Source organism: Phaenicophaeus curvirostris, chromosome Z (genome assembly GCF_032191515.1).
Source record: "Phaenicophaeus curvirostris isolate KB17595 chromosome Z, BPBGC_Pcur_1.0, whole genome shotgun sequence".
In the NCBI taxonomy this organism is placed as follows: Eukaryota; Metazoa; Chordata; class Aves; order Cuculiformes; family Cuculidae; genus Phaenicophaeus; species Phaenicophaeus curvirostris.
The window spans coordinates 57,455,391-57,481,168 of NC_091431.1; the positions used below are offsets into that span (position 1 = coordinate 57,455,391).

The window sequence follows — 25,778 nt, forward strand, 5'->3', positions numbered from 1 at the left end:
TCAATATGTCCCACAAGGTAGAGCATCCCTAAATATTTGCTGTGTAGCCAACTGTGGTCTTAATTTACATCTTGCAGTTATATAAATGAATTGTAAATGTGAAGAAAATCCTTGTTTTCCAAGGCTGCAACAGCAGTTTTTCCAGCTATTGTGTGCACAAGAATGTGGTTGCACACACCCAGAGATCTCCAGACATCAGTAAAGCTTATGGATCCTGTTCACTGCATAACCAGAAACTGAGTATTAGTATAAAAGCCACGGTAGGTCTGTTCTCGACTTCGCCTTGTCTGATTTTGCAACTGAATTTTTAAGAGTGGCATTGCAGAAAGATTATTAAAAAAACAGACAATTGCAAGAAGTGTCTGGAGTATTTCAGACAGGACTAAACCAGGTTATAATCTGTTTCTCCTGCACTTTTTAGCACAAGGTTAAAAAAGATACCAGATTGAAGTTGCTCTTCATTACTGTGTTTAATTTTTCCTGCCCTGTCATTCAGGACAGGTTCATGGAGGGTGAGTTATATGAACAAATGCTGTAGAGAAGGAAATGCTGTAGGAAGTGCTGTAGGGACAGAGGATGTCACTCCTCTCATTACAGCCAAGGAAAGCTGTTGCTTTTTCCATATTTATGTCTGAAGTCCATTGAGGGATCAAGCTGTACTTAGCCAAGCTGTCTCTGGGATCCACTACAACACACTCAGCAAATCAGTACATCTCCACAAAAGACATCTGGACTTCTGCATTCAAAAGAAGTGTTTTGAAGAAAATCTGAGCCTCAACAACTGTTTTCATCTAATTTTCCATTGCCTGAACTGTATCTTTACTGTCATCTGTGGTACTCTGGTAGATAAAAAGTTTCCAGCCTTCAGGCAATACGAATATGTAAAGCATTCCAGCAGACTCAAATACCATCTTGCCTCAGTGCAAATCTACAAAGGTGGTTTTCCAGCACACATTAGGCAACACCTAACCTTTGAATCAGCAGACAAGTAATACGCTCTGGGAAAAATTCAAACTTCACTCCTTTAAGCCAGACTATCAATTCAATTAAATTGCCTTTAGGATATAATTTCTTATTTCCAGTTTTCCACATGGTATGAAACAGCCACAATTACAGAGGGCAAAATTTTTACCAGGAAGGCATGTAGAGCCTCATGAGGCCTTCAGGAGAACCACTAGTACATTAAAAGAAAAGTAAATAAAACAAATAAACAAAACAAAAAAAAGAGGCTTTTTCTAGTCTTTGTATTTTGTGATTGCACCTAATGATTGGAGGAGGACCAACGTTTTTTATTGCAGTCTGGTTTCTTACTTCTTGCAATTTCAACGGATTGGAATATGATCATTTCAGTCAAAGCTCAATGCTGCTAATTTTTTATTATTCCCTTTCCCTCTGGTTCATTTACAAGCTCCAGTGAATGTCTCACAGACAGGTCAGATTTCCCAAAGGCTGAAATGCCTCTCTTTAGCAGTGAGACGCAGGACAGGAAGAAGAGGGGAACTAAGAGAAATCCCCATGGAGGATTACTTCAGGGTTTGTGGAGTATGCAAGTTATCTTACTCCCTGGCATCACTAAGTCCCTTCATGTCTGGAAGGTTAAGCTGGTACTTGTTCTCTCCACTTTACCCTTCTCCTTACCTCTCCCCGTGGCTTCTCATGCCTCTAAGACCTTGTGAAACACACAATACAAGGAGGATGCACAAGAAAGGCCATGTGACATTAAGACGTAATGCCATTGCATTAGGTACTGAAAGAAAGAGAAAATGTATAGATCAATGCTCCCTTCCATCTTCCTGTTCTTTATCCTTAACTCAGAGTCCAGTTCACCAGAGCTAAATGTTAATGCCACTGAAAATTGTTGTAACCACCTGTATGGGCACAGAAATGTGGAAGGTAAGCGCTCATCTTTACACATGGTCATTGGGCCAGAGATTAACTAGACTCTACCATCTGTAAGAGGATCCTGAGGGCTACAAGAAATTGAGGCATTTATTTTACATTTGTTTGAAATGACAGAAGCTCCAGCAGCACAGTGGTCTCCTAACTCTGAACTGGGGCAATGGTTTCAATACTGACTCAGAGGGAAGTGTGCCAGCAGCACCACTGAATGTGCGTTACATATAATACAGCAGGAAATTTGGACAGCAACTTGTTAGAAAACTGTTTTGGAAATGCATGAGTCACTGTGTTTCTGGAATATGAACCTTTCTCAGCATGTCTTAGTGCTAAATACTCTGTCATGTTGTTTGAGAAAGCCTGAAGGACCAGTGCTGAGTTAGTTTATCCAGCATCTTCATATTGGAATACTCCAATCCATCTCTGTCATCTTTCTTCCTGTTTTCAAAAAAACATGAGAATGCAATCCACTAGTTTCTTCCACTCTGAAAGATAATTTAAAACACTTTTGTAATCGATGCTAATCTCCTTTATTAGAGCAAGTTGCCGAGTCTTTCACCTTAGGTTTTGGATTCACTAACTTCCATGATGCTTTCAAATGAGGCTCCCCCACCTCTTACTCCTTTGCACCACCATGTATACAGTATTCCTTCACTGTTCTATTTCAAAATGTTTCTTTCAAGATTAAACACCAACACCGACAAAACCACATCTGCATTCTGCAGTAAATGAACATGCCAGGGGGTGACCCTGCGTTTCCTTTGTTTCCTTTCTCTTCTTCTGCTGACACTTGTCTCTGTCTCCAGACTTCTGTCTCTGTGGGCATAGGGTCCAGGTACCACTCTGAACTGCACTGGTGGCAACAGGTCCCTCCTTCTAACAAATGTCATAATTTGTTTATAACACCTTGGCTTTTTTCTACTTCTTACACTAAAATCTAACACTAAACTGGCAATTTACAATTAAAATAGTTTTTTTAAAATCTGATACAAGCACGTATCTGTGCTTGTATTAAAGTGCAAGAAAAATCAACAATATGGTCAAAGCCAACTACAAAGGAGAGGGAGACTTTCCATCTTGCAAACAATCACATGTGTGGGATTGAGCATTTGAGTGAAGAATTCTCGGCAAAGATGAGTAAGATTAAAGAAGTGCACTTAGGAGTCAAGGCTGAAGACTTGGAGCTCTGTCACAGTGTCCATCCTGAGTCAGATTCACAAAGTCTTTGATGCCTGACAGGCTTTTTAGGTATCGGCACTTAGGCATATTTGCAATGTCTGTGACCCAACCCTGCAGGCATCTACAGTCATTTCTGGAGTCACACAAATGCTCAGAGTCCTCCTCACCAATGGGAGCAAGGGAGATGCAAAAAAATGGGATTCTCCAGTCTTTGTCACTTGCTGGTCCTAGTTAAGCAGGAATAGCCAGAGCTGGCCTGACTGTCCCTTGAAATGGAGCCAGGAAGCTCCAACAGGTTATATCCAGCTCACATCCGGCAGTAAAAGCACTTAGCTGGGAGATAGAATGGGAGATTTGGGAAGATGATTTCCCCCTTATTTTTCATGACACACGTAGAGCAGACTTAACAGCAAAATCTGCAGTCTCTCAGAGAAGTTGTCCATCATCAGCCTTACAGAATCATTTCTCTCTTGTCTTTAAATGTGCTATGTGAAGTGGGTTCTTTATCACACAAAGTTGGTGTGTGGATTTTTTTCACTTTATAAAACAGTCAGTTCTTTTTTTTAACAAGGATAGTACAATTAACTTGATAGAAAACAAAGCATACTATGGACATACATAGCAGATACCATGTTAAACTTCCATTGCACCACTCCTATGTAAAAGACTCTAACAGGTTTTATAGACCTGCCTTTATCTGCCTGTCCCCTCCCGTTTCTGCTTATACCTTTCCTCTTATTTTTTATTGTAGAAGCAGAGAAACACACTGGTGAAACTCCACTCAGAATTTATGTATCACCTATTCACAGTCACAAAATTTGTTTAAGATGGCAGGTAGCTACACAGTAAAAAACATGTTCAGTCTGGAGTACCAGTGTCAATCTGCCATGGCTGCTCCAATGTAAGTTAATTTATCACATACTTTGCAGACTCGTAAGCAAAACAAAGATCAGCTTCATGATAAACGACTGCTGCACTTACTCTCTGCCAACTGCTGAGCCTGAGATGGGATACTCTCCAGTTGCCTATTTTTAGCAACTGCATCGTCTTTATATGCTTCTTAATTGCTTTAGTCATACAAAGTACAGACACACTGAGCAGATTTGGCCCTTTCGATTTGTGCAAGGATTCTACGATGAGGCTGCTCTGCTCTTGTATTTGTTTCCAGAAAAGTGATACTGCATGAGGTAGCTGTCAAAATGGCTTTTTTATATCATGTGAATCTGCATCATTTGTGTGTGTTCCATAAGATGCTGCTTATAGGAGGAAAAATCGTAGCCATTCATTGCTGACATCATATGGACCAATGCACTGGTCCATTAGTGGATCTTACCTGAAATAATTTGGGTTTGCATCTGAAAGCTAGAAGCTGTACTCAACCTAAGTATGGCTGAAATGAAAACTCCTGTTGAGGCCTGGTAATAGATTATTATTGACGATGATGATGATGATGATGATGATGATGATGATGATGATGATGATGATGATGATGATGATGATGATGATATGATAGCATTGGAGAAAAGAACTATCTAAAACTGTACTCTAAGTCTATACCCTCAGGTACCATGACAGTAGTATGAGTCCCTTGCCATTTCTGTGGCTTTTATCTCTACAGTATTTACCTGCAGTACAGCAGCACTATCTTCTCCACCTGGCAGAAGGGAAGGAACAGGACACAGGGTGTACAATAGCTCATGGCTTGCATTCCCATTCAAGCCCAAGCTCCTTGGAAGCCCACACCAACTGTTTTCTACCTTACACTGTGACACATGCCTTTGTGAGCAGCAGGAAGGGAAACTCCACAGCACTACAGAGCCTTTGGTGCTCAAAAACCCCTCGCTCCCAGACACCACCGCTTAACCCTATAGCCTTGCACAGTGAAGTCTTCCAAGATGGCTAAAAAAATATGGACCTAGTTGGATGGACATAAGAAGTTCACCCAAGGCTCCCTGGAATTCTGAAGCAGCACTCATACCTTAACAACTACACTCTTCTTCTGCCTCATACAAAGCACAGTTAAGACCACCACAGTTACTCCCTCATCTTGTACTGGGAGGGTGATAATTTGGGGGCATCACCCCAAGTTTTCTTTTCTTTTTTCACAGCATCTACAGGTATGGATTTCTTCAGTATGTTTGTGTTCCCTTCTGAATGCTTTCAAAGGCTGGAAAGTTAAAATAACATAGAGTGGTTTTAGTGCAGTGCACCACACGTTGTTTCTATCATGTGAGAATTGCTTAACTGCGGTACACTCCAGCAGCACAATTTATTACAAACCTTGGAAGTCATTTTAGGAGCCCAAGGACCTCATGGACCTTAGACCAATTTGCAGCAAACTGCTCAGATGTGCAGTCGCTAGGCAGATGTCTGGAAACGTGTTCTTGCACATTTATCTGTTAATGCAAACATCCCTGTGCAATCATTAACACTCAAGAGCATTATGTGGATTTGAAACAATCCCTGGAAGAGTTGGGTCCCATAAAAATTATTCTGACAGATATAATCCTTCTCCTTTTCTTTGCCAAGTGCTTGCTCTGACTACAGGAGCCAGAGCACATCAAGCGAGACTCCTGCCTGCTTCCACTGCTTCTGGTGCTCCAGACGCTACAACATTCCTGCCCAGTACTGACTTCACTTTTATTTTGATTGTTATTATTCTAATTGGGAAAGAAACAGCAATGTCGAAGGAAGGGAGAGATAAAACAGAAGACAGAGGATATTTTTTTGCTTTCATCTGCACAGATGACTCATATGGGACAGGTTTATTCCTCAATTAATGCCTCAAGGAGAAAAGCAGCAAAATTGAGGCTTTTTTTCTTCTGTGGAAAATAATACTTTCTTTCTTTCACTATGCTTTGTGAGGTCTTTGACGCAATGGCTGTGTGTACAGCACATAGCACAATTGGCTGTGATCTTACAGGAGCCTCTCAGTATTGGTGTAATAAAAGTAAATACTGAGTGGTCAGGACTTTATTATAATCTGGACATTTTGTGCTCTTGCAATAGATTATAGGAGCCACTGACTTGTACATCAAGGCACTGAATCTACCGCTGGCACAAGGGTGAATCCAGGTAAAGGGACAAGACAGAAAAGTGAAATTCCACGTTTCCTGCTCAGCGTGCAGGATGCAAATGAAGAGGAAATTATTTCAGTAATTGAATCCTCTGTATGTTGAAGCAGCTCCATCTGTGGCTTTCTGTGTTCAACTCTGATGACTATCTCAAGAAGGCAAGAACTATTTTATGGAAGATGGAGAGGCAAAAGCTTTCATTAGATAAGGATTGCATTAAGACCCATGATTCTTTGAAGATCCTCCCACAACTTTTTGAAGATCCTCCCATAATTCTTTCAAAAGGAATTCTAAATAATTAATGTTGCAATTATCTGTTGATTTATTTTCCTCCAATGTTAATCTTGTTTTGAGCAGGAACTGACCCTGATCACGCTCTGTGAAGAATAATTAGGACATTCAAGAAATAAACATGCTCCACAGTCAACACTGAAGTGCGTTTCTTTTTGCCTTGCTTGATTCTGCCAGCTTGAGGGGTTTGATGACATTTTACCCATTGTTATTTTATTTCTAAAGCCCCCTCAGAAATTTTGTAGTTGCCATTATTTATGTGCTAGGCTATTGTGACTGCATTGTATCAGTGCAAGCAGATGTGTCCACGGTTGAATTTTTTCCAATATATTTATAACGTCTTAAGAAAACAACAACAACAAAGTGCTACAAAATTGTGAATAAATTCCTTCAGATCTGTGGCAATGGAAAAAAAATTGCAAGTTTGTAGAGCTCAAATAAAAGCAACATTGACAAATGTAACAACATAATACCATTACTAAAAATGTTGCAAAAGGCTCCCGACCAACATATTTCCATAACCATTCTGATTATACTAGCTTGGCCTTAGCTTAAGAGTGTAGTTTTTGATTAATATGACTGATCAGTATCAGAGCAACATCTGGAGGCTCATCTCCCTGTGTTAGGAAATGTGCATAATAAGGGACCATTGCTATTCTGGAGGCTTTTCAACATAAATGAGCAGGATGTGTGGAACTGAAGGGGCAGCAGTCAGGGGATTATCCACTTAACAGGAGCATAACAATTGGGCCATGGAAAAAAAACTTAAATCTATTTCTTGCTGGATCTCCCTGCTTTTGTCTGCAGGCTGAATTTATCCTGGTACTGCTACTGGCATACAAGCCATCTTGGAGCAGTACCGGACAGGGAGCTGCTGCCTCACAACAATTTCAGTGTAGATTGCTGCCTGTTGAAATCACAGGGTGTTAGGAATGGGGCTGCTGCTGCCAAGCAGGGACAAACTGCAGGAGAAGATACCTTAGCTGCTGTACTCTGGATGCACAGCTTTGGTCAGGCAGTGAAGCACATGGAGATGCACCTGGAGGAGGTGCAATGGCACACATTTTCCTTCAAGCTTATCTTCTTCCACTTCTTGAAGTGGATATGTGGATATCCAAACATACGTGGAATCAGGTGTAGGAGGCTGAGTTACGGCTTCCTGTGTGCAATGCGTCAAAACTGTGTGCCATAAATAACATCATCAGCAAATTCTTCACTGCACAACTGGTTTACCCTACTGAAGTTCATCTTGTGAGATTCCTACTGCTGCCAGAGTTACCTCTGTTTTCCTAGCTGGTTTGACTGGCAAGCATGACCAAGGAGGGAAGAAGAGAGAAGAAATAAGAAGCCAGAAGTCACAAATCCTGCACCCTCTAAATCTCTCCAACTTGCAATAATTTTAAGACTTTTAAAATGAAAGTTTCAACTAGATGCGAAGGGGGAGGGGGATAATATCAGGGTAGCCTATGATAAGCTGCAGGAGGACACACAGAGGCTGGAGGGATGGGGTGCTGGTATGGGCCCTCCACCTCCTGCCCCAGGGTGTGCTGGGGATGCCACGGCAGAGTGGAAGTGTTGCAGAGATACGCAGGAGGCTCCTGAGATAGTAGGAGCTAGCAAGGAAACTTCTGCTGAACACCTTAAGGGAAATAAGGAGTGTTCCACTAAGAAGGCAATGTGGCCAGCAGCCCAGCTGAAGTGCCTTTATACAAACACACCAAGCTTGGGTAACAAGCAGGAGGAGCTGGAAGCTACTGTGCTACTAGAAAACAGTGATGGTTGCTATCACTGAAACCTAGTGGGCTCAATCCCGTGACTGGAGTGTGGCTGTTGATGGCTATAAGCTGTTCAGAAGGGGTGGATATGTTGCCCTCTATGTCAGGAAAGGGGTAGAACGTGAAGAGGTGTCATTGAGGAGTAGCTGTGAATGGGTTTAAAGCTTATGGATCAGAATAAAAGACCAAGGAACCTACGGGAACCTTGTGGCTGGTGTATACTACAGGCCATCTGATCAAGGAGAGCCAAACGATGAAGCCTTCTTCCTTCAGCTACAGGAGGCTTCACACTCATAAGCTCTCATCCTACTTGGGAACTTCAACAACCCTGACATATGCTGGAAAAGTAGAATAGCAAGCTGTAGGCAATCCAGGAGACTCCTGGAGTGCATTGAAGATCATTTCCTAACCCAGGTAATAGATACCCCTGCCCAAGTGGATGCAATACTGGACCTGATTGTCACCAATGCAAGTGAGCTCATCAGTGACATAAAGCCTGGAGGCAGCCTGGGCTGCAGTGATCACACACTGGTGGAGTATAGTCAGGACCCTAAATTACAGGACAGAAAGCTTCCAGTTTTTCAAGCAGTTCCTCAGTAGGACATCCTGGGATACAGTTGTCAGGGTCAAAGAACAGAGCTGGCAAATGATTCTTTCCATAAAGCGCAACAGTGCTCAGGCCCTAGATGCAGGAAGTCAGGCAGGGAAGGGAAGAAATCAGTGTGTCTGAGTCAAAACCTGCTGGACAAACAGAAGACCAAGAGGGAACTGTACAGGCAGTGCAAGCAGTGACAGGGAACCTGGGACGAGTATAGGGACACTGCCCAGATGTGTAGGGATGAGGTCAGGAAGGCCAATGCACAGCTAGAGCTGAACTTGGCAAGGGAAGTGAAGACCAAAAAGAAGGGCTTATGCAGGTGTGTCAATCAAAAGAGGAAGGTTAAGGAGAACATTCCCTCACTGATGAATGAAAATGGTGACCTTGTACCAACAGACAAGGAGAAGGCTGAGGTACTAAACAACTTTTTTTGCCTCCTGGGTCATGGGACAACAAGATGGTGACCGGGGGGGTAAAACCCCTCCCACTGTAGAGAAGGGTCAGGTTCATGACCACCTGAGGAATCTGAACATATATAAGCCTGTGGGACCTGATGAGATGTATCACAGAGTCCTGTGGGAATTGGCTGGTATGGTTGCCAAGACACTCTCCATGATATTTGAAAAGTCATGGCAATCAGGAGAAGTCCCTGGTCACTGGAAGAAGGGAATAGTGCTCATTTTTAAAAAGGGTAGAAAAGATGACCTTGGGAATTACTGATCTGTCAGCCTCACCTCTGTGCCTGGGAAGATCATGGAACAGATCCTCCTAGAAGCTCTGCTAAAGCACATGGAGGACAGGGAGGTGATTAATGGCAGCCGGCACGGCTTCACCAAGGGCAAGTCCTGTATGACTGACCTAGTGGCTTTCTGTGATGGGGTAACCACAGCAGTGGACATGGGTAAACCAAAGAATATGATCTATCTGGACTTCTGTAAAGCCTTTGACATGGTCCCTGACAACATCCTTCTCTCTAAATTGCAGAGATATGGATTTGATGGGTGGACTGTTTAGTGGATTAGGAATTGGTTGGATGGTCATATTCAGAGAGTAACGGTCAGCAGCTCAATGTCCAGATGGAGACCCATGACAGGTCGTGGGTGTCCTTCAGGGATCCGTACTGGGACTGGTGCTGTTTAATATCTTCATTGATGATATAGCAGTGAGACTGAGTGCACCCTCAGCAGGTTTGCAGATGACACCAAGCTGAGTGGTGCAGTTGCCACATCGGGAGGACGGGATGTCATCTAGAGGACAGGCTAGAGAAGTGGGGCTGTGCGAACCTCATGAGGTTCAATGAGGCCAAGTGCAAGGTCCTGCAGCTGGGTAGGGGCAATCCCCAATTTCAGCGCAGGATGGGGGATGATGTGATTAGGAGCAGCCCTGCAGAGAAGGACTTCGAGATTCTGGTTGATGAGAAGCTCCACATGAGCCAGCAGTGTGTGCCCACAGCCCAGAAGGCCAACCGTATCCTGGGCTGCACCAAAAGCAGTGTGGCCAGCAGGTCAAGGGAGGTGGTTCTGCCCCTCTATTCCTTTCTTGTGAGACTTCATCTACTGTGTCCAGTCCTCAACATAAGAAGGATATGGAACTGTTGGAACTGGTCCAGAGGAGGGCTACAAGGATGATCAGAGGGCTGGAGCACCTCCCATACGAGGACAGGCTGAGAGTGTTGCTGTTGTTCAGCCTGGAGAAGAAAAGGCTCTGAGGAGACCTTATAGCGACCTTCCAGTACCTGAAGGGGCTACAAAAAAGCCGGGGAGGGACTTTTTACAAAGGAGTGATAGGATGAGGTGGAATGGCTTTAAATTGGAGGGGGAAAGTTTTAGACTAGACATAAGGAAGAAATTCTTTGCGATGAGAGTGGTGAAGCACTGGCCCAGGTTGCCCAGGGAAGGTGTGGCTGCCCCATCCCTGGAGGTGTTCAAGGCAAGGTTGGATCAGGCCTTGGGCAGCCTGGTTTAGTGAGAGGTGTCCCTGCCCATGCCAGAGGGGTGGAACTGGATGATCTCTAAGGTCTCTTCCAACCCAAACCATTCTAAGATTCTATGATTCTGTGATTCTACGAGTCTATGACATTTTCTCTCAGCCATGAACATTTTGTGAGTGCCCTTGAGACATTCTTTCTTTCAGATTCTATTACTGTTTCAGAGCAGCATCTGTAATTGAAACAAATAATAAAATCCAATAAAGAGCAAACAGGGACATCTTAGCCTTCCAGCCAACTTGTAGAGCATAGCTCATGTCCACACAGCTGCATTTTCTTCCTGCAACAAATAGTATGGGAGTATACAAAATTGCCATGGGGAATGGTTCCTGTTCTGTGCCAGTTAGAACTGACACACCACGATTTGTGAGCAAACAGATGAATAGTAAGGACAATCACGTGCCAGTACCTGTTGACTGTGTGCAGGCTCCACTTAATTAGCTTGTGTAGATGTGGCCTGAATTGCTTTTTCTAGAATATATTAAATGATCTTCTGAGGCTCTATGATACATGCTATTAAATGGATATAAACAGAACCATATACTTGCGGTTTAATGCATTTTCATTCATGAACATAAATATTACATCTATGCTATTATGCTGTCTGGTGATGTCTTCTTAATTCTTTATTTCTGTGGCTAATCTTTAGAAATAACTTGTGGGTTTTACCTGCTAGAACATGTCTCATTGCTCTTGCAGAAATTCTTTCATAACTCTGACCTATAAGTGGGTGAGCAGAACCCTTCATGGATCGGATCTGAACTTGCCCAGGAGCAGAGGAATGGAGTGCCGTCGGTGACAAACTCCAGTCACTAACCTGACAGCAGGAGGTTTCTGGTGAACAGACAACACAGTTCAGAAGAAATGTGGGAGTGAAGTACACAAACAAGTAATAACTGCATTTAAAGGGAAAAAAATTAGAAGAGAGAAGACAGGAAACTCCTCATGCTTTGTTTATTAGAAATATAAATGTTCTTTATTGCTTACAGCTCCCTAATTAAAAACGAGACAAACACGAGACATAGGAGCAAAAGAAAGAAAACAACCAAATTGCCAGACCAAACAAAAGAATAGATACGGGGCTAAGATATTTTGTTGTCATCTAAACTCTACTTCCTTAAACGTACTGTGCCCAGGGTGTCAACTGGCCTCAGAGGTCCAGGACTCAACACTACCTGGAGCAGCGTGTATGGCTTTGTAAGGGGCAAACACTCTGCTCTGGCCAAAAGTTATAAAAGAAATTCAGGAGGGCCATCTTGGCAGAATTTCCTCCTCTGTCCTCTCTGTAGGTCTTTCTTCATGAGTGGGATCTGGCAGATAAATTCTAATTAACCACACAAAGGTATTGCAGAGTCTGAATCTGGCAGAAGATTACAAACAGGTCTGAACTATTTCATCTCTGTTGTTATTAATGTATTTCTGCAGTGTTACATTATAGCCCTTGTCTGGCTTTGAACATACAAAGACTTGATTCAGATCAAGTCCATCCAGTCCAATACTGCACAGCAGCGCCCAGCAGCAGATGTTTGGGGGCGCTTAAGAAACAGCCCCAGCATAATGACTCTTCCCCAGCAGACCTGTCTAAATATGAGAAATCAGTAGTTCTGACACGTCTTCAGCTACCAGGATTCTCTGTTCAACAGGGGATCCATTCTCTATGAATTTACCTAGTGACTTTTGGCTCCTTTGTAATTTTGTGTTCCACAGGAGCCTGAGGCAGTGAATTCCACAACATTCTCACATATAGGAGTCCTGTTGTCTGACATCTTATTTAGGTTTTCCCTGTTTTTATCTGGTACAAAGTAGTGAACGCTTGTTAGACATTCAACTTTCTCACTTTCAACAATTTTATAGATCTGTATTTTATAACACCATTTCCCCTCCCACCATTCCCTTTCCACGAGTAAAAATCCAATTCTCCTTTTGTTTCTCTTGGATTGAAGCTGTTGTATACAAGTCCTAAAGATCCTTTTTGCCTTCCGTTGAGCTTTCTCTGCTTCTACTCATCCATTTTGTTGTGGGATTGGCGGCATTCACGAATGTGTCATGCTGATATCTGACGGGTTGCTCCTGATGTCTTTCCCAACAGCATTCCCAGCGTTCTGGCTTGGTGTTGTCTCCACTGAGCACCCAGAGGATGGTTTCCGAGAACCATCCACCCTGACCCTCTCATCCCTTCCCTGCATGGTAACAGCTTGTTCAGAGCTATTGACTCCCTAGCCCATATCAGGCTTCAGAGGAACAAGCCTGGGAAAGTCCCATGATTTACTAAAGCTGCTGATCTATATGAATGTTAATTGCAGTTAAGAGTCCTGTTGGGTTAGTACTAATTAATTATCATACAAGTACCATTACAGAGTAATCACAAACTTCCTGCGAGTTCAATCCCAGTACACACAAAACTTTTAAGGAGGATAGGCTGAAGATCATGATTTCTAGAGGAACCAGAAGAGAACAAAGAGGTGAGGAGGGCTTTTACTTGTTGTTGATGTTCTCTGCTTCTCACTGCTCCCAATTAAGCAAACAAAAAGACACCAATAAAAAAAAAAAGAAAAAAACTAAATAGCCATACTAGACAAGAGAATGGATGAGAGGGGAAGAGATTCAGGAGAGTTTGAATTCTAGTAATCTCAGATTACTTTAAAATGCAAATTCAATAAAAGGATAAAATACAACTCGGGAGCTTTTTGTATTGCCTTCATGTTACTTGGGTCCTGGTTCACAAATGTTCTTTGGCACAGACCCAGCTAAGCACAGGAATGGATCAGCCTTGACACCACTGGGTCACTGTGGTGGTGAAGCGTGGTGGACATCAAACTGCCCTGTGGTGAGGCACAGATACCAAGCAAAGCCTAGCTGGGAGAAGCACCACAAAGCAAGAAGGTAATACAAAACTCTTACAGTGCCAGGAGAAAAGGAAATTTAGGCGACCTGATATTTGTATTCTGTACTTAAAAAAACCCCATACCTCCAAGTGATGCTGAATGTGATCTCTGTGTGTATTCATCATCAAATACAATCCAGCCCCTCGGAATGTGCTGGTCCAGATGCTCTCTGATCAAGCACCATCAGTTTGCCATCCCACTACCCTGGGCACTGCTGCTGCTGGAGATGCTGTACTATTTGTTAAAAGTGCTTAAGGACGTAGAGGTTTGGGTGCTTTCTTTTTTTCTCTCTCTCAGATTTACACCAAAACATCCTTTTTCATGTGTGTGAAGTAACATTTCTGAAGACGCAGAACTTGTACTAACACAACCCTCAAGTAATGTCAGGTTTTGCTAATTTAGTAATTCAGGCTGAAAGTGCCAGGGTTGGCATTCTTTCGTGGCTAATATTTATATGCATATGAAGGCCTGGAAAAGCCTTGGGAGAGCCTAGGACAATGCAGTGCTAACCTAATCCCTCAAACTGCCCAGCTGGGGGTTTCCAAGACATAGCAAGCCCAGTGGTGGGAACAGGGTTGCAACAGTGAGGAGGCTCACATCCCTTGTGCAATGGAAAGTTGGGAGAGGAACCGGGTGACTGCTTTCTTTCCCAGATTCTGGCAGAAGATTGCAAAGATGCCTCTTCCCTCAGGCACACGGTGTCTCAAGGGAGAAACAGAGATGTAGAAACTGCAATAATGTGTGATTAATTTTTCTTCTTGGTGAATGCTGTGCTTCTGCAGCCCGATTTCCAGGTGGTTTTGAGTGTAATCACTATCTTGCTTACATTCTTCTGGGAAGAGATCCATTCAAATTAGCGCAATCTCTTTGGTCTCTAATTTACTGCGCAGGGGTGTGGGTCGGGAAAGCTGTTAGCTGCTCAGCCCGAACTAGATTAGCACGATGCTTTTGGGCCGGAGAAGGCAATTACGGCAATTGTGCATGGAATGTTTGCATTGCTTGTCTTCTGGGTTTTCTAACCACCTTGCAATTTTGGGGATGTTATCTGCTCCTGGTTTAAGACGTTGTGAACAATCCCCTGCTTTGTGAGGAGCAGAGCAGATTGCATGCTCCTCTTTCAGCAACAGTTCTTGCAAAGATAAGCCCAGTTTCCGTTGTTGCCAGGTTGTGCTCCAATTTGTTCCGCTCATTTCTGCTTTTTAAGACAACACTAGAGTTTCTGCCTCCACAAGACCATCCCAGAATACTTGCACAGGGAATTGCACTCCGTCCATTGCACTAGGTTTACAGAAATCAAGGCTACTTTTGATCCCTAGAAGACCCCATATTAATTTGTAGCCAGGATGCTTCTTAGGCATTGAGATTAAATCCAGAAACCTCTTAAAGGCTGTCCTGTAGAGCTTTTCTATATATATTCTGCCTGGAACTGCTTTATGTACCTTTTTAAGCAGCACGGTTGAATTGAAGTTACAGCGTTTTAGCAAGGCATTTCCACCTCAAAAACTTGTTTCCCTCGTTGATCTGCCAAACCTGTTATTCGGCCTCTAGAATATAACACGAAGTGAAGCTGTTTACAGAATTAAGAGGGTGGAATCCATGAGAAATCGCAGGGAAGTTTATGCCCGGTGGTTTGAGTGTGGGAAGCGGCTCATCCCACCTGCAGCCCCCGGGACAAAGCAGGGACGTGCTGAGTGACCTCGGCGTCAATTTTGTGCCCGACAGCACGAACACCGGTGAATAAACGTGTCAGGCTCACGGTAAACGCCGTTAAAGTGAAAACGCGGGGGTTTGTCCCGTTGGCGACTGTTTTCTGTTCGAATGGAAGCTTTTATTAAGGAAAAAAAGATTGCGTTGGGACGAGACTCAAACAACCGGCTCTTTCGCAATTTTCCGGCGCTCTTCCAGCCGTGGAAGCAGCATTTTCCTCGTTTCACACACCCGAACCAGCGGCCCCGCCGGGCCCGCGCCCGTGTCTGCGGCGGGGCCCGCGCTGCGGCGGCGCGGGGCCGCGCCGGGGGCGGGGCAAAGCGTGGGGGCGGGGCCAGAGTGGCGTCGCGCACGGCGATTGGTCATCGCCGTGATCGGGGCGGTGCTTTTGGGGGCGGGGCTCGTAGGGGGCGGGGCCGCGTGGGGCGCGGCGCGGCGCGATTGGCCGGCGCGGGCGGCGGGCGGGACCGCGCGGCCCGGCCTCCCCCCCCGCCTTCCGCCGCTCCCGCCCGCGTTAAAGCCCCGGCGGGTGGCGCGGCGGCCGCAGTCGCGCAGTGCGGGCCGCGGCGGTGCCGGCACCGCGGGGGGCGGGTGCTGTTGGCCGCGGCTGAGCCCCGTCCCTGCCGCCTCCCCTCGGCGCCGAGGCTGTCACCGCGCCGCCGGCATGTTTGACAGGACGCGGCTGCCCTTCGTGGCGCTGGACGTGGTCTGCGTGGTGCTGGGTAGGTGGGCGGGCGGGCGGCGGCCGCCGCGCTCCCTCCCCGCACGGCCCCGCGCTGTAACCGCATGCTCGCTCCCCGCTCCCCGCCGGGGCTGCCGCCGAGCCCGCCCGCGGGGCGATCCGGGCGGGGCGGGGGGAGATGCTGCCGCTTACCCGCTGACGCCTGCAGCTGCTCTTCCTTTCTGGTGTCCTCACGCTTTCCTTTCCTTAACCTCTTCTCTGGGCTCCACACCGGGGGCGGGAGGTCGGCGCGGGCGCTACTCGCGGTGGGTCCCGGAGCCGGGGAAGCGGCTCCCGTTAGCGTCGGAGCTGTGCGGGGTCCCGGTGGGACCGGGGCCGGGGCTCGTGTCGGTCTGGGCCCCAGGGGCCGCACCTCCCTCGCGATTCTCTCGTCTGGGTCTCGCTCTTGAGGTCTCTCCAGACGGCCTGACTGCTGGCGTGAACTTGCTCCCTCTGAGTAATGACCCGGTGTAAAGATCATGACGCTAGTTATTGATCAGCGAAGGAGAGGCTCGGCTCTGCATAGAGCTCGGACTCTGCACCTCTGGCTGTTGCCTTCGGTATCTGCAGATGTATCTCTTAGGAAGCGTTAGTTTTGGATATTTGCTTCTTTATCAGAAGAGACCAGTGCTTGGAGAATCTTAAGGTTTTAGCTGGTGCCTGTTGAGGGCTTGACATTGCTCTGAAAGCGTTTATTTTATTCATTGGAGACTCATCTCAATTGCGGCAAGAAAGGCGTCACGTTAAAGTAGCCATGAGGCCCACAAATCTCACTATTTAACTGGGATTGGGAAACTGACACAATGAAAAATCAGATTGTAAGTGGAGACTGTTAAAGTAATAGGATCATTTATAAAAAATGCTTTTTTTCAAGGAAGTTTATGTGCAAAACGTAAAAACCAGGACTGTGTTAAAAAGGCTAATAATCAAGCTGTAATGAATGAAGCTAACTTATTCCCTTTCTTTTTCATGACATCTATCAAGAGAACCCCCTTGGTTCATTAATGCAACTTGGCATCTGTATATGTGCTTTCTGCTCGTGTTCAGTGGGTGGTGTTCCATAAAACAGGTCTGGCTTATGAAGCCCCTCTTGGCTGAAGATTTCTCTAGCATCAGTGTGAACTTAATAAGCAACGTTTTATCTTGTTAGGTGCTTCCAATAGTAGGAATACCTGTAGCTAAATGGCATTGAAGAACAAGATTACGGTGAATGATGCATTACTCTTAAAAAACGTTATATGAGGGAGAATTTTTGGAAAATGAGAGGAAAGCCATGTAGTCCAGTAGCAGCAATCTTTATTTGGATCAGAAGTTGTACAAAGCTGTGTCATAGCAAGGCTTAAACTTTCATGCTGTCTTTATGGCCTATAAGGCAGCTTTGTCTGTCTTGATAATTGTCATTACAAGATATTTATAGTCAGGCAGAAGTTTGCATGATGTATATACTTTTGTATGTTTAAAATGTATGTGCACATCCTAAGTCATCTTGACTGATCAAGGAAAATATATATTCAAATTAACACTATAGGAGGCGTTTGAGTTGAAGAGGCGTGTGACTTGATGGCTATCCCTGTAAAAGCACTGATGTTCCCCTCTGCTCCTGCCCCACGTTACTACCCGGGGGGTAGATTCTTGACATTGCCTTGCAGTGTAGTATCTGTTAACACACCTTCCTCTGGCCCCATGTATCATTTGGATCACGGATGCCCTAATCTAATACCCGAGTGTGCTGGAGGCTTGACTGGCTTTGTTTTCCCCTGGGCTTGTTTTCCTCCTTCTAGCCGGGATGGGGGAGGAAAATGCAGGCAGTGCATAACATGAAGTCTCTTGACACCTGCAGCTTTAAGCACATTGAAGTGTAGATTTTGGTGAAATTGTAGCTAAAACAGATACTGGATACAGGACCAATTTATCTTCCTCTTCTCCCTGGCTCCCATGTGACTGAGGCTCTGAGAAGATCATTCATCTTTAGCCTGTGTGTCTGAAGGGGGAATTGGTTTTAGATTTTTTTTTTTTTTTACTGCAAGAAAAATAGCTTTTGTTGACTGGGGACTTTAACTCACTTTTCCCCCAACCCACTTTGATATCTGCTCAAATGACAGAAGTAGCTCCCCAGATCATCACCTGCAGGTATTCGTAACCTGAAACACAGTAACTCCACTTCAGAGGCCTGTAAGGGAAAGCTTTAACTGTGTGGTACTGAAAGTTCAAGGCTATGTAGGCCAGCTTCAGTTGGGAACCGAACTCCAGTGGTGGTGTGGCAGGCCATTCTGCTACAGAAAGTGCTACTGGTCACATAGCACAGTCCCCAAGGTATCTGTTACTGTCACTTGATACAAAGCTTCCCTTTAATCTCCTCCCTCTCCTGTCTGCACCTACTCCATAGCAAGTGCGATTGGGATAGAAAAGTTAATTCCATTGTCTCAACGATGTTGGACAGAAAAAAGAAAAAGATATAATTTCAAGTTACGGTGACCTGACTTAACTGTAAGTTCGCTGCAGTGGAAATAGATGACTTACTCCTATTTTAGTTGAGCCAATCTTTGTGCAGGTTCAATTCTCCCAGCATGAATTTTCCAAGTGGGAAGGAAGGGAAAAAGCTTTCCTGTGATTTTTGGTGTTTTAAATGTGTTTATTGAAAGGTCTGACAACTGACCAAGATGGAGCAGAGGTAAGAGATTAATAAAGAGATCAAGAAATAGCAGGCAGCACAGGAGGGAGCAACATCTTCCCATTTGTGTGTGGTATCAAGTTATTAATCAGTTTGGTTGCCTGAAGCTTAAGTCTAGGGTTGTGCTTAATTGGCCTTAAGGGAACTCTCATCCACCTTCCTGCCTAGTAAGGGAGAGAGAATTTGGGGAAAGCAGTCTTTGGTTCTCTGAGAAAATAAAAACTCTTTCTTTCTTATTTAGAAGAGAATTGCCATCCTGATGATACTAGTGTTTCAGCAGTAAGCTAATATTGTATTCTGTGATCTTTTTTTAAAAAAAAAAATGCTGCAGATTTGGGGGTTGGAACTATATGATCTTTAAGGTCCCTTCCAACCCGAACTATTCTGATTTCTGCAGTACCTGTCCTTAAATAGGGCAGGGAGGCTGTGTCTGTGTTCTGCGAGTGCGTGGTGATCTGCAGTGAAGGGTGTGTGCATGCTGCATCTCCGTATGCAGTGCTGCAGGCAACAGCTCCCTTACTATGTGCAGTCCGGTACGCAGCAGTCTGCTTCCTCCGTCGCTGGAAAGCATGAATGTGCTTGGTCTGGACTGCAGTGTTTCCTTTTCCTGCATACTTTTGGTACTTGTCCCTCCTGTTTTTTCTGATGGAGAGACATTTTGTATAGCATGGCACAGATGCGTAAGTGGAATGACATTTCTAGGCAACAGTAAAACCATTTTTCGCTCATACTGAGACTTGTTTTTTATGGTTCATTACACTTCCAATTGTCATGCAAAAAATAACAGCTTATTAGAATAACTTGGCTAGCTTGTGACTGATTTTTTTATTAGGTACTATGCATACAGTTTATGCCACTCTTAGGGTCTGTTTTCTGACTACAAATCAGGTTCCAGGCAGGTAACCAACACTTAAATAACAAAGTTGGGTAACCCATGGTGATACTGCTGTAATCAGTGGAAGAAATACTAAATACATTTGGCTTTAGACCAAATTCACTAAGATCAAGTGAGATTTAATAAGTTGTGCAGAGCTGACAGGTTCAATAAGGAAAAGTTCCCTGTGATGCTAGACTCCAGGACAACTTGCATCTGGTCTGTGATTGTAATTCATGCCTAACTTGAGTGCAGGGATGCAATACAACAGAACTGTTTCTTCAGTCCCTTGCCTGACTATATAATCACTGACAAGCTATTGTAAGTAATTAGGGAGTGTACTTGTCAATATATGATTTCTGCTGTAATGTGAGAATATGTACAGCCTGTGATTAGAAAAAGCCATGTCTTATAAAGAATTTGGCCCTTCACCATTCTGATCCACTCTTCCACAATGTGTTGGAAATACTAAAGAATTACTTAGTTAAATTTAAAACTATGGTAGGATCTAGTTATATTCGGTGTGTGTGCAGGGATTCGTTTTGTTCTTCTCCTTGCCATGTCCTACCCTGTGCTGGTTCAAGAGGCCAACCGCAAGCTTTCCTACTGTCCACCCATTCTCTAGCAGGCTGTCTGCTAGATGGTTGTTGAGACAACCTGAACTGCGAGCATTACTGGTGCAAAAAGAGGAGGTTGGCAGGTGGCTGCTGGTGGGAATGGTAAGACTGCGGCAATATTTTTGCCATGAAACTACTTCTGAGTACAGGGAGGAGAATTTCTAGTCTTCCAAACAGAAAAACTTTGTAACTAAACCCAGAAATACTAAATGCTTACATCTCATTTTTTAAGCTTACTATTCTAAAGACTTCTGGAATGTTTGTCATCTGGCACAGGGCAGCACGCTAAACAGGAGGTGCATGAATAGGACAGGTGAGTTCGCTTTTGCAGTAAGTGACCTGGGAGATTGGGATGGCTGGACCACTCTGCACACACTATGTTTTTTTGCTTTAGGTGCTGTCTGCCCTTTTGGGAGTGTTTACTCTTGCATGTCACTGACATGTTGCCATCCTTATTTTCCACTTCATGTAGACAGTAAACCTTTCTGGTAGGGCATGAATATGTTGTTAAGCTGTAACAGGCTCATGTGAAAGAGCAGCTCATCTTCAAATGATGCTGACCACCAGGTACCGTGAGATGATACTTGTTTCCTCAGTTAATTGGAAATGTGGTTTAACCAAAACAGGGAAAACCTTCCCCGCTGTGCTTTCTCAAACATATGACTCTGTCTCTTGTTACTGTTCTTGGCAACAGTCACTGTTTATTCCTCCTACTCCTCCCCCAAAGAAAGATGCTCTGTCCAGAGACTGTCTTGCTAGGAAGCCTACAGAAAATAGTCTTGGAACTCAGAGGCTGGAAGTCAGTGAACACTATGCAAAGTCAGCAATATGGCTCTTGCTCTGCCTGGTATTGCTGTTAGTGTTTTTTGTACTCTGACTAACCCTTGTCTCAAGAAGTTGTTCTTGTACTTGCTTTTTACAGCAGTGGGTAGCTCCTAACTTACCTTCCAGTGTCTTCTCAATAGCCAAATGCAGAACTCTGTGCTATACTCTTTCCTCCTGATACAATACAGGAAGGTGCTTGGTGGCAGGGGGGTTCCTTGTCAGGTGCTTGAGTCTTGGTGACGTTTTAACCTTAAACAGACAGGGTTCTTGCAGCATGCTTATTTGTGGAAGTGGTGAATTTTGCTTCAGGGAGGGAAGGTGCTTCTTTTTCTATTGAGAATAAAGTACCACACTAGCGCAGTGATAAAATGGTTCACCTCTTGTGGTTGAAGAGGTCCTGCCTCGCCTTTCTAGATGCTTCTTGAGTCTGTGCTGAGCTGATTCAATATATTGATCTAGTTTTAAAGAATCAGATAATGAACTCATACTGACTAAAAGCACTTGCTTTGAAACCCACACAATCATAGCCCTGGTGGGAGGGGAAGTGGTGAGTTGAACTTATTGCCTAGTGCTGCGTGGTTTTATGTAGCACTAACAGGTGCTGATGACAGGATAAAACTGTGACAGTTCTCTGTCTGTGACTGTTGGAGACGCAGAAGCAGGTAGCATGAAGGAGTGACCTGACACTAGAAGGTACCTGTTGATGAGAGAAGTGACTTGGATTTAACCCCAAGAACTGCTAATGCTCTTTCCAGAATTAGTTCAGGAGAATTAAAATAAACTTCCTTTCAGTGATGGGGAGGAAACACATTTACATGAAACCTCGTTTGCAATATGTACCACACACAGAACCATGGCTTTAAAGAAGTCAGATTTGTTCATATGGGGTTGGTTATTGCTGTATTAGTTCAGGGTGGTGATGCCAGGGATTGGTTCTTTTCCCTGTCCTGCAAAGGAAACTCCTCATTGTTAATTTGAGTGAAATATTTGGCTGAAGACAACTGAAAAATCCACAAACACTAGGAATTCAGATAATGGATAACTAGCAAGTGATTAGTTTTAGTCAACTTATGACAAAAATTAAGATGATTTAAAACTATCCTGAAGAAGCAAAATTTCTGTAATATACAGTTTCTTAAACTGTTTTGTTAGAACAATATAGTAGCTACTACATCAGGAAATACTAATCAGTTCAGCTGCAGCAATAGCCCTCTTGGTCCCATCTGTTGAGTAAACCTACAAGTACTTTTGCAGCCAGATTGATGTGGTTCTGCAGTTTATAAACTGGAGGAAAATGGTGCTGCTTATATTAATGGTCTTATGCTCATGTCTTCTTGTGTAACAATCAACTGCTAATGAGTTGACCCACTTTCTGGCAGCAGTTTTTGTTTCCAATTTGTGAGATTAATTTTAGAGGCACCTGAGAGGCACAAAACTAAAAACTGTCTATTGACAAATCTCCGTTGTCTTTCAAACTTCTCTGGTACATGAATCCTTCTAGCCCAGTCATGTCCAACTATTAAAGTCAAGACTTCTTCATATAGAAGCCAAAAATAGAGCCAAGTAAGTTGCTTCATCAGAGTGATAGAGTAAGACGTTTAAATTGTCTGGTAGACTTACCAAACACTTCTTCTGTTGTAACATTGAGTTACAGGATTTAAAACCAGTACAGAAGCATTAATAGTCTGGTCTCACTCTGGACAGACTTCAGTGATTCATCTTTACAAAACTGTGACCAAGAAGCAGTCTAACTCAAAAGTATGTTGTACTTCAGTTTTATTTGTACTGTAGCTTCTGCCTCTCAAATAAGGTGGAATTTTTCCCTCAAATTAATCCTAGTGCATTTTTATCCTTTGGACTTTGTTGTGTTATTTCAGATCTGAAGATTAGTGTAAGCCTATTCTGCCTGACTCTTAGACAACTGAGTCACTGAAACCAAATGGTGCACTATACTCTGAAACGGGAGTGCTGGGATGATAAGGAACCGAGATGTATCAGCTTATCTACCTTATTTTAAGTTATTCAAAGGGCAATGGACTGTGCTTGCCTTAAGCTGCAGGGGCTACATTGGAAGCTAGTGGTGGAGAGGCCTGAGAGAATAAACTCCTAGTTATAACCAGGGAGCCTTCTGATGTGCAGCAAGCTAATGGAGAGCATATATGGCCCTTGGAGGGGTCAAGAGATCCATTAATGCTGAGATACAGAAAGGGGGCAGCCGTCAAGAGGAGCCCAGCACATAGCTCCAGCCAGGAACTGTTGCCCAATAAATTCGCCTAATCTCTCAGACAGTGTCTCCTTTTCTTAGTGTTTCTTGAGTGAGTTCTATAGATTTTGCTGACTTTGGGAAATTAAGGCTTGGACTTTGTTTTCTTAGGCGCACCTATACTGTAGTACGAGTATCCAGTTAAAATATTCCTAAACAGTGTGGTGGCTGGATCTGCTGTTAGTGGAGATCCTTGGAATGGAAGTAAGGTCATTATTTCTGCTTGCAGACTCAGTCTCTTGTAACTCTTCCCATCACTATTTTAATCTTAAGACTCCAGCCATCAACACTAGAAAATGAAATCTCATATTAATTAATATATGGAAACTAAGATCACTAATCTAGTGCTGATGATTTCTACTGAGGCTGGAAAGTGATACCTGCTCTGTTATGTGAATACTGGAACGCTTTCTATGCTGTGGCGTTATTCATTACTCTTGAGTATCAAGAGCAATGCTGTATAAATATCTTTTACGATGAGCTAATTGGGGATTATTCTGAATCAGTACAAAACAATTGCTTTTATAGCCTTAAAATATATAGAGTATTCTTGTTTTTCCTTTTAAAATTCCGTTTAGCTATAGCTTAGTACAAAGCTTATGTTCTCAGAATGTACTGTTAGAAGCTACAGACTTCAGTGTACCATGAAAAAATGTGGGTCTAATAACTAAACATACTCCTCTGAAGCATAGTGGCATGCTGTGGCGCGTACGGTATGAAACAGCATGCTGATGGATCACAAGGTAGACAGTTCTATGGAAATTATGAGTCCCTCTGTAGAACTGCCATTGTAAGGCCTGACTTTGTTAAAAGCTGTTAAAATAAAATATTGTTATACTTGCAAGACTCATTGGAAAAGGTATTTACTCTCTGAACAACTAATTACCTATTATATTTCTAGAGACTGAATGGTATTTCAGGTTAGGGTGTGTGGCAATGTGTGAAATACTTTGAAAGTGTCTTACTGTGCACTCCCACAAAACAGAAATTAAAATGAAAAAATAGTTATAACTTTTAGAGTTTAAAAGAGCACTTTTAAAGATTCAGAGTAGGTGTCATATGTGGTAAAAAAAAATCCCAGCATGCCTTGCCAAGAGTTGACCTTGGTGGTTTGGTTTCTTTTGCTGTATTGTTTTTCATGGTCTGAGGCCCAGTGCTTTCAGTAAGTTGTAGATGATCTTGATCTTTGGGAGCATGTGTATGGTTTTGTACCTGTGGGCTTTTTAATTCTCTAGACAATACAGTCGAAGCCTTTCACAGTTAATGTAATACTGAGCAGATAATGCAAGCAGTGATTAAGTATTTAATTTCCTGTATTCCTGAAGGTTTACAGAGGGACAGGTCACTCTTGCTTGCTCTGGCTAAGCCTGCTGGATTCTTCCTTACCGCACGAGCAGCACTGAAGCACATGAGATGCTGACCTCTCCCCTTCCATCCCACTCCCCACTGCTAGTGCCTTTTAGCTATTAGACTGAGAGTCTTAAATCTTTGTCAGGTCTGTTGGTAATCAGGGCAATTGGCCTCTTCCTGGCTGGGTGAACTACTGATGAGTTCCAGGTGGCTGTCAATCGGCTGGTCCAGCTTCAGCCTTCTGTGCCCCGTGAACAGAGTTGAGCCTAAGGTGTGAGCCACATGTTTTTCTGTGTTAAGTAATAGAGCAGGCTAGAATATATTACTGTCTTGTCTCAGCATTTTTTATTTGTATTTGTAATTCTGTAAATGCTCACAGGCAAGACAACTGTATGGATTTCAGACTAACCAGGTACTTCATGCTTCTCAAAGTCCTTTTTTTTTTTTTTTGATTGAAATGCAGATAAAAGGGGGAGTACAATTGTCTATGTGAATATTTTAAACAAGTGTTGTGACTTGTTCTAACAGATTGGTAATGTAGATAACAGAGCTAGTGCTCCCATGTGGTACTCAACTGCTGAATGTGGAGAAACTAGAGTATGATGTAGACCTGTTAGTAATTGACTGGGCTAGAAGCTGCACTCTTCTGTGTTGAGGCTGGCCCAGCTGTGAGGAGGGTTTACTTTGCTTCATGCCTCCATCACCCTTGCCTTGATTTAACCAAAAGAGTAGGGAGTTGTTCAGTGAAGCTGACGTTAGCTGGCCCAGGTTGCTGATTTGACTTCTCTGCTAGCCAAATCTTAGATCAGAAAATAAATTAAAATGTAAGTAGCCTATAGTGGCAGGTAGAAGAGTAGCAGAGATTGGAGTGTAGTTCCTGCTTTTATATCCTGTTTACTGAAGCCTAGCACAGCTTCTGGTGCTATCAGCGCAATTGGTGTGCTGGTATTAGAAATATTTTGCATTCCTTTGGGTAGAAAAGTAAGATCAAGTCCTTTAAAGTGGTTAGGAGGCAAGTTGTGGGCTACCCACCCATCTCAGCTGCTGAAAATAAATAATATATTG

The 25,778-nt window shown here is 43.7% G+C and overlaps 1 protein-coding gene across 2 annotated transcripts in view; it reads left to right on the plus strand.

Annotated features, from left to right (window-relative positions):
• Window positions 1-15,894: 15,894 nt before the first annotated feature.
• Window positions 15,895-25,778, plus strand: part of PLPP1 (phospholipid phosphatase 1) — a 65,725-nt gene continuing 55,841 nt past the window's right edge. The window contains exon 1 of one of the 2 annotated variants that reach the window (XM_069879795.1): window positions 15,895-16,114. In XM_069879795.1, the coding sequence (XP_069735896.1) occupies window positions 16,057-16,114 (58 nt within the window). In that variant the 5' untranslated portion in view covers window positions 15,895-16,056. The remainder of the gene's footprint in view (window positions 16,115-25,778) is intronic. The other variant, XM_069879794.1, reaches the window with a different exon arrangement.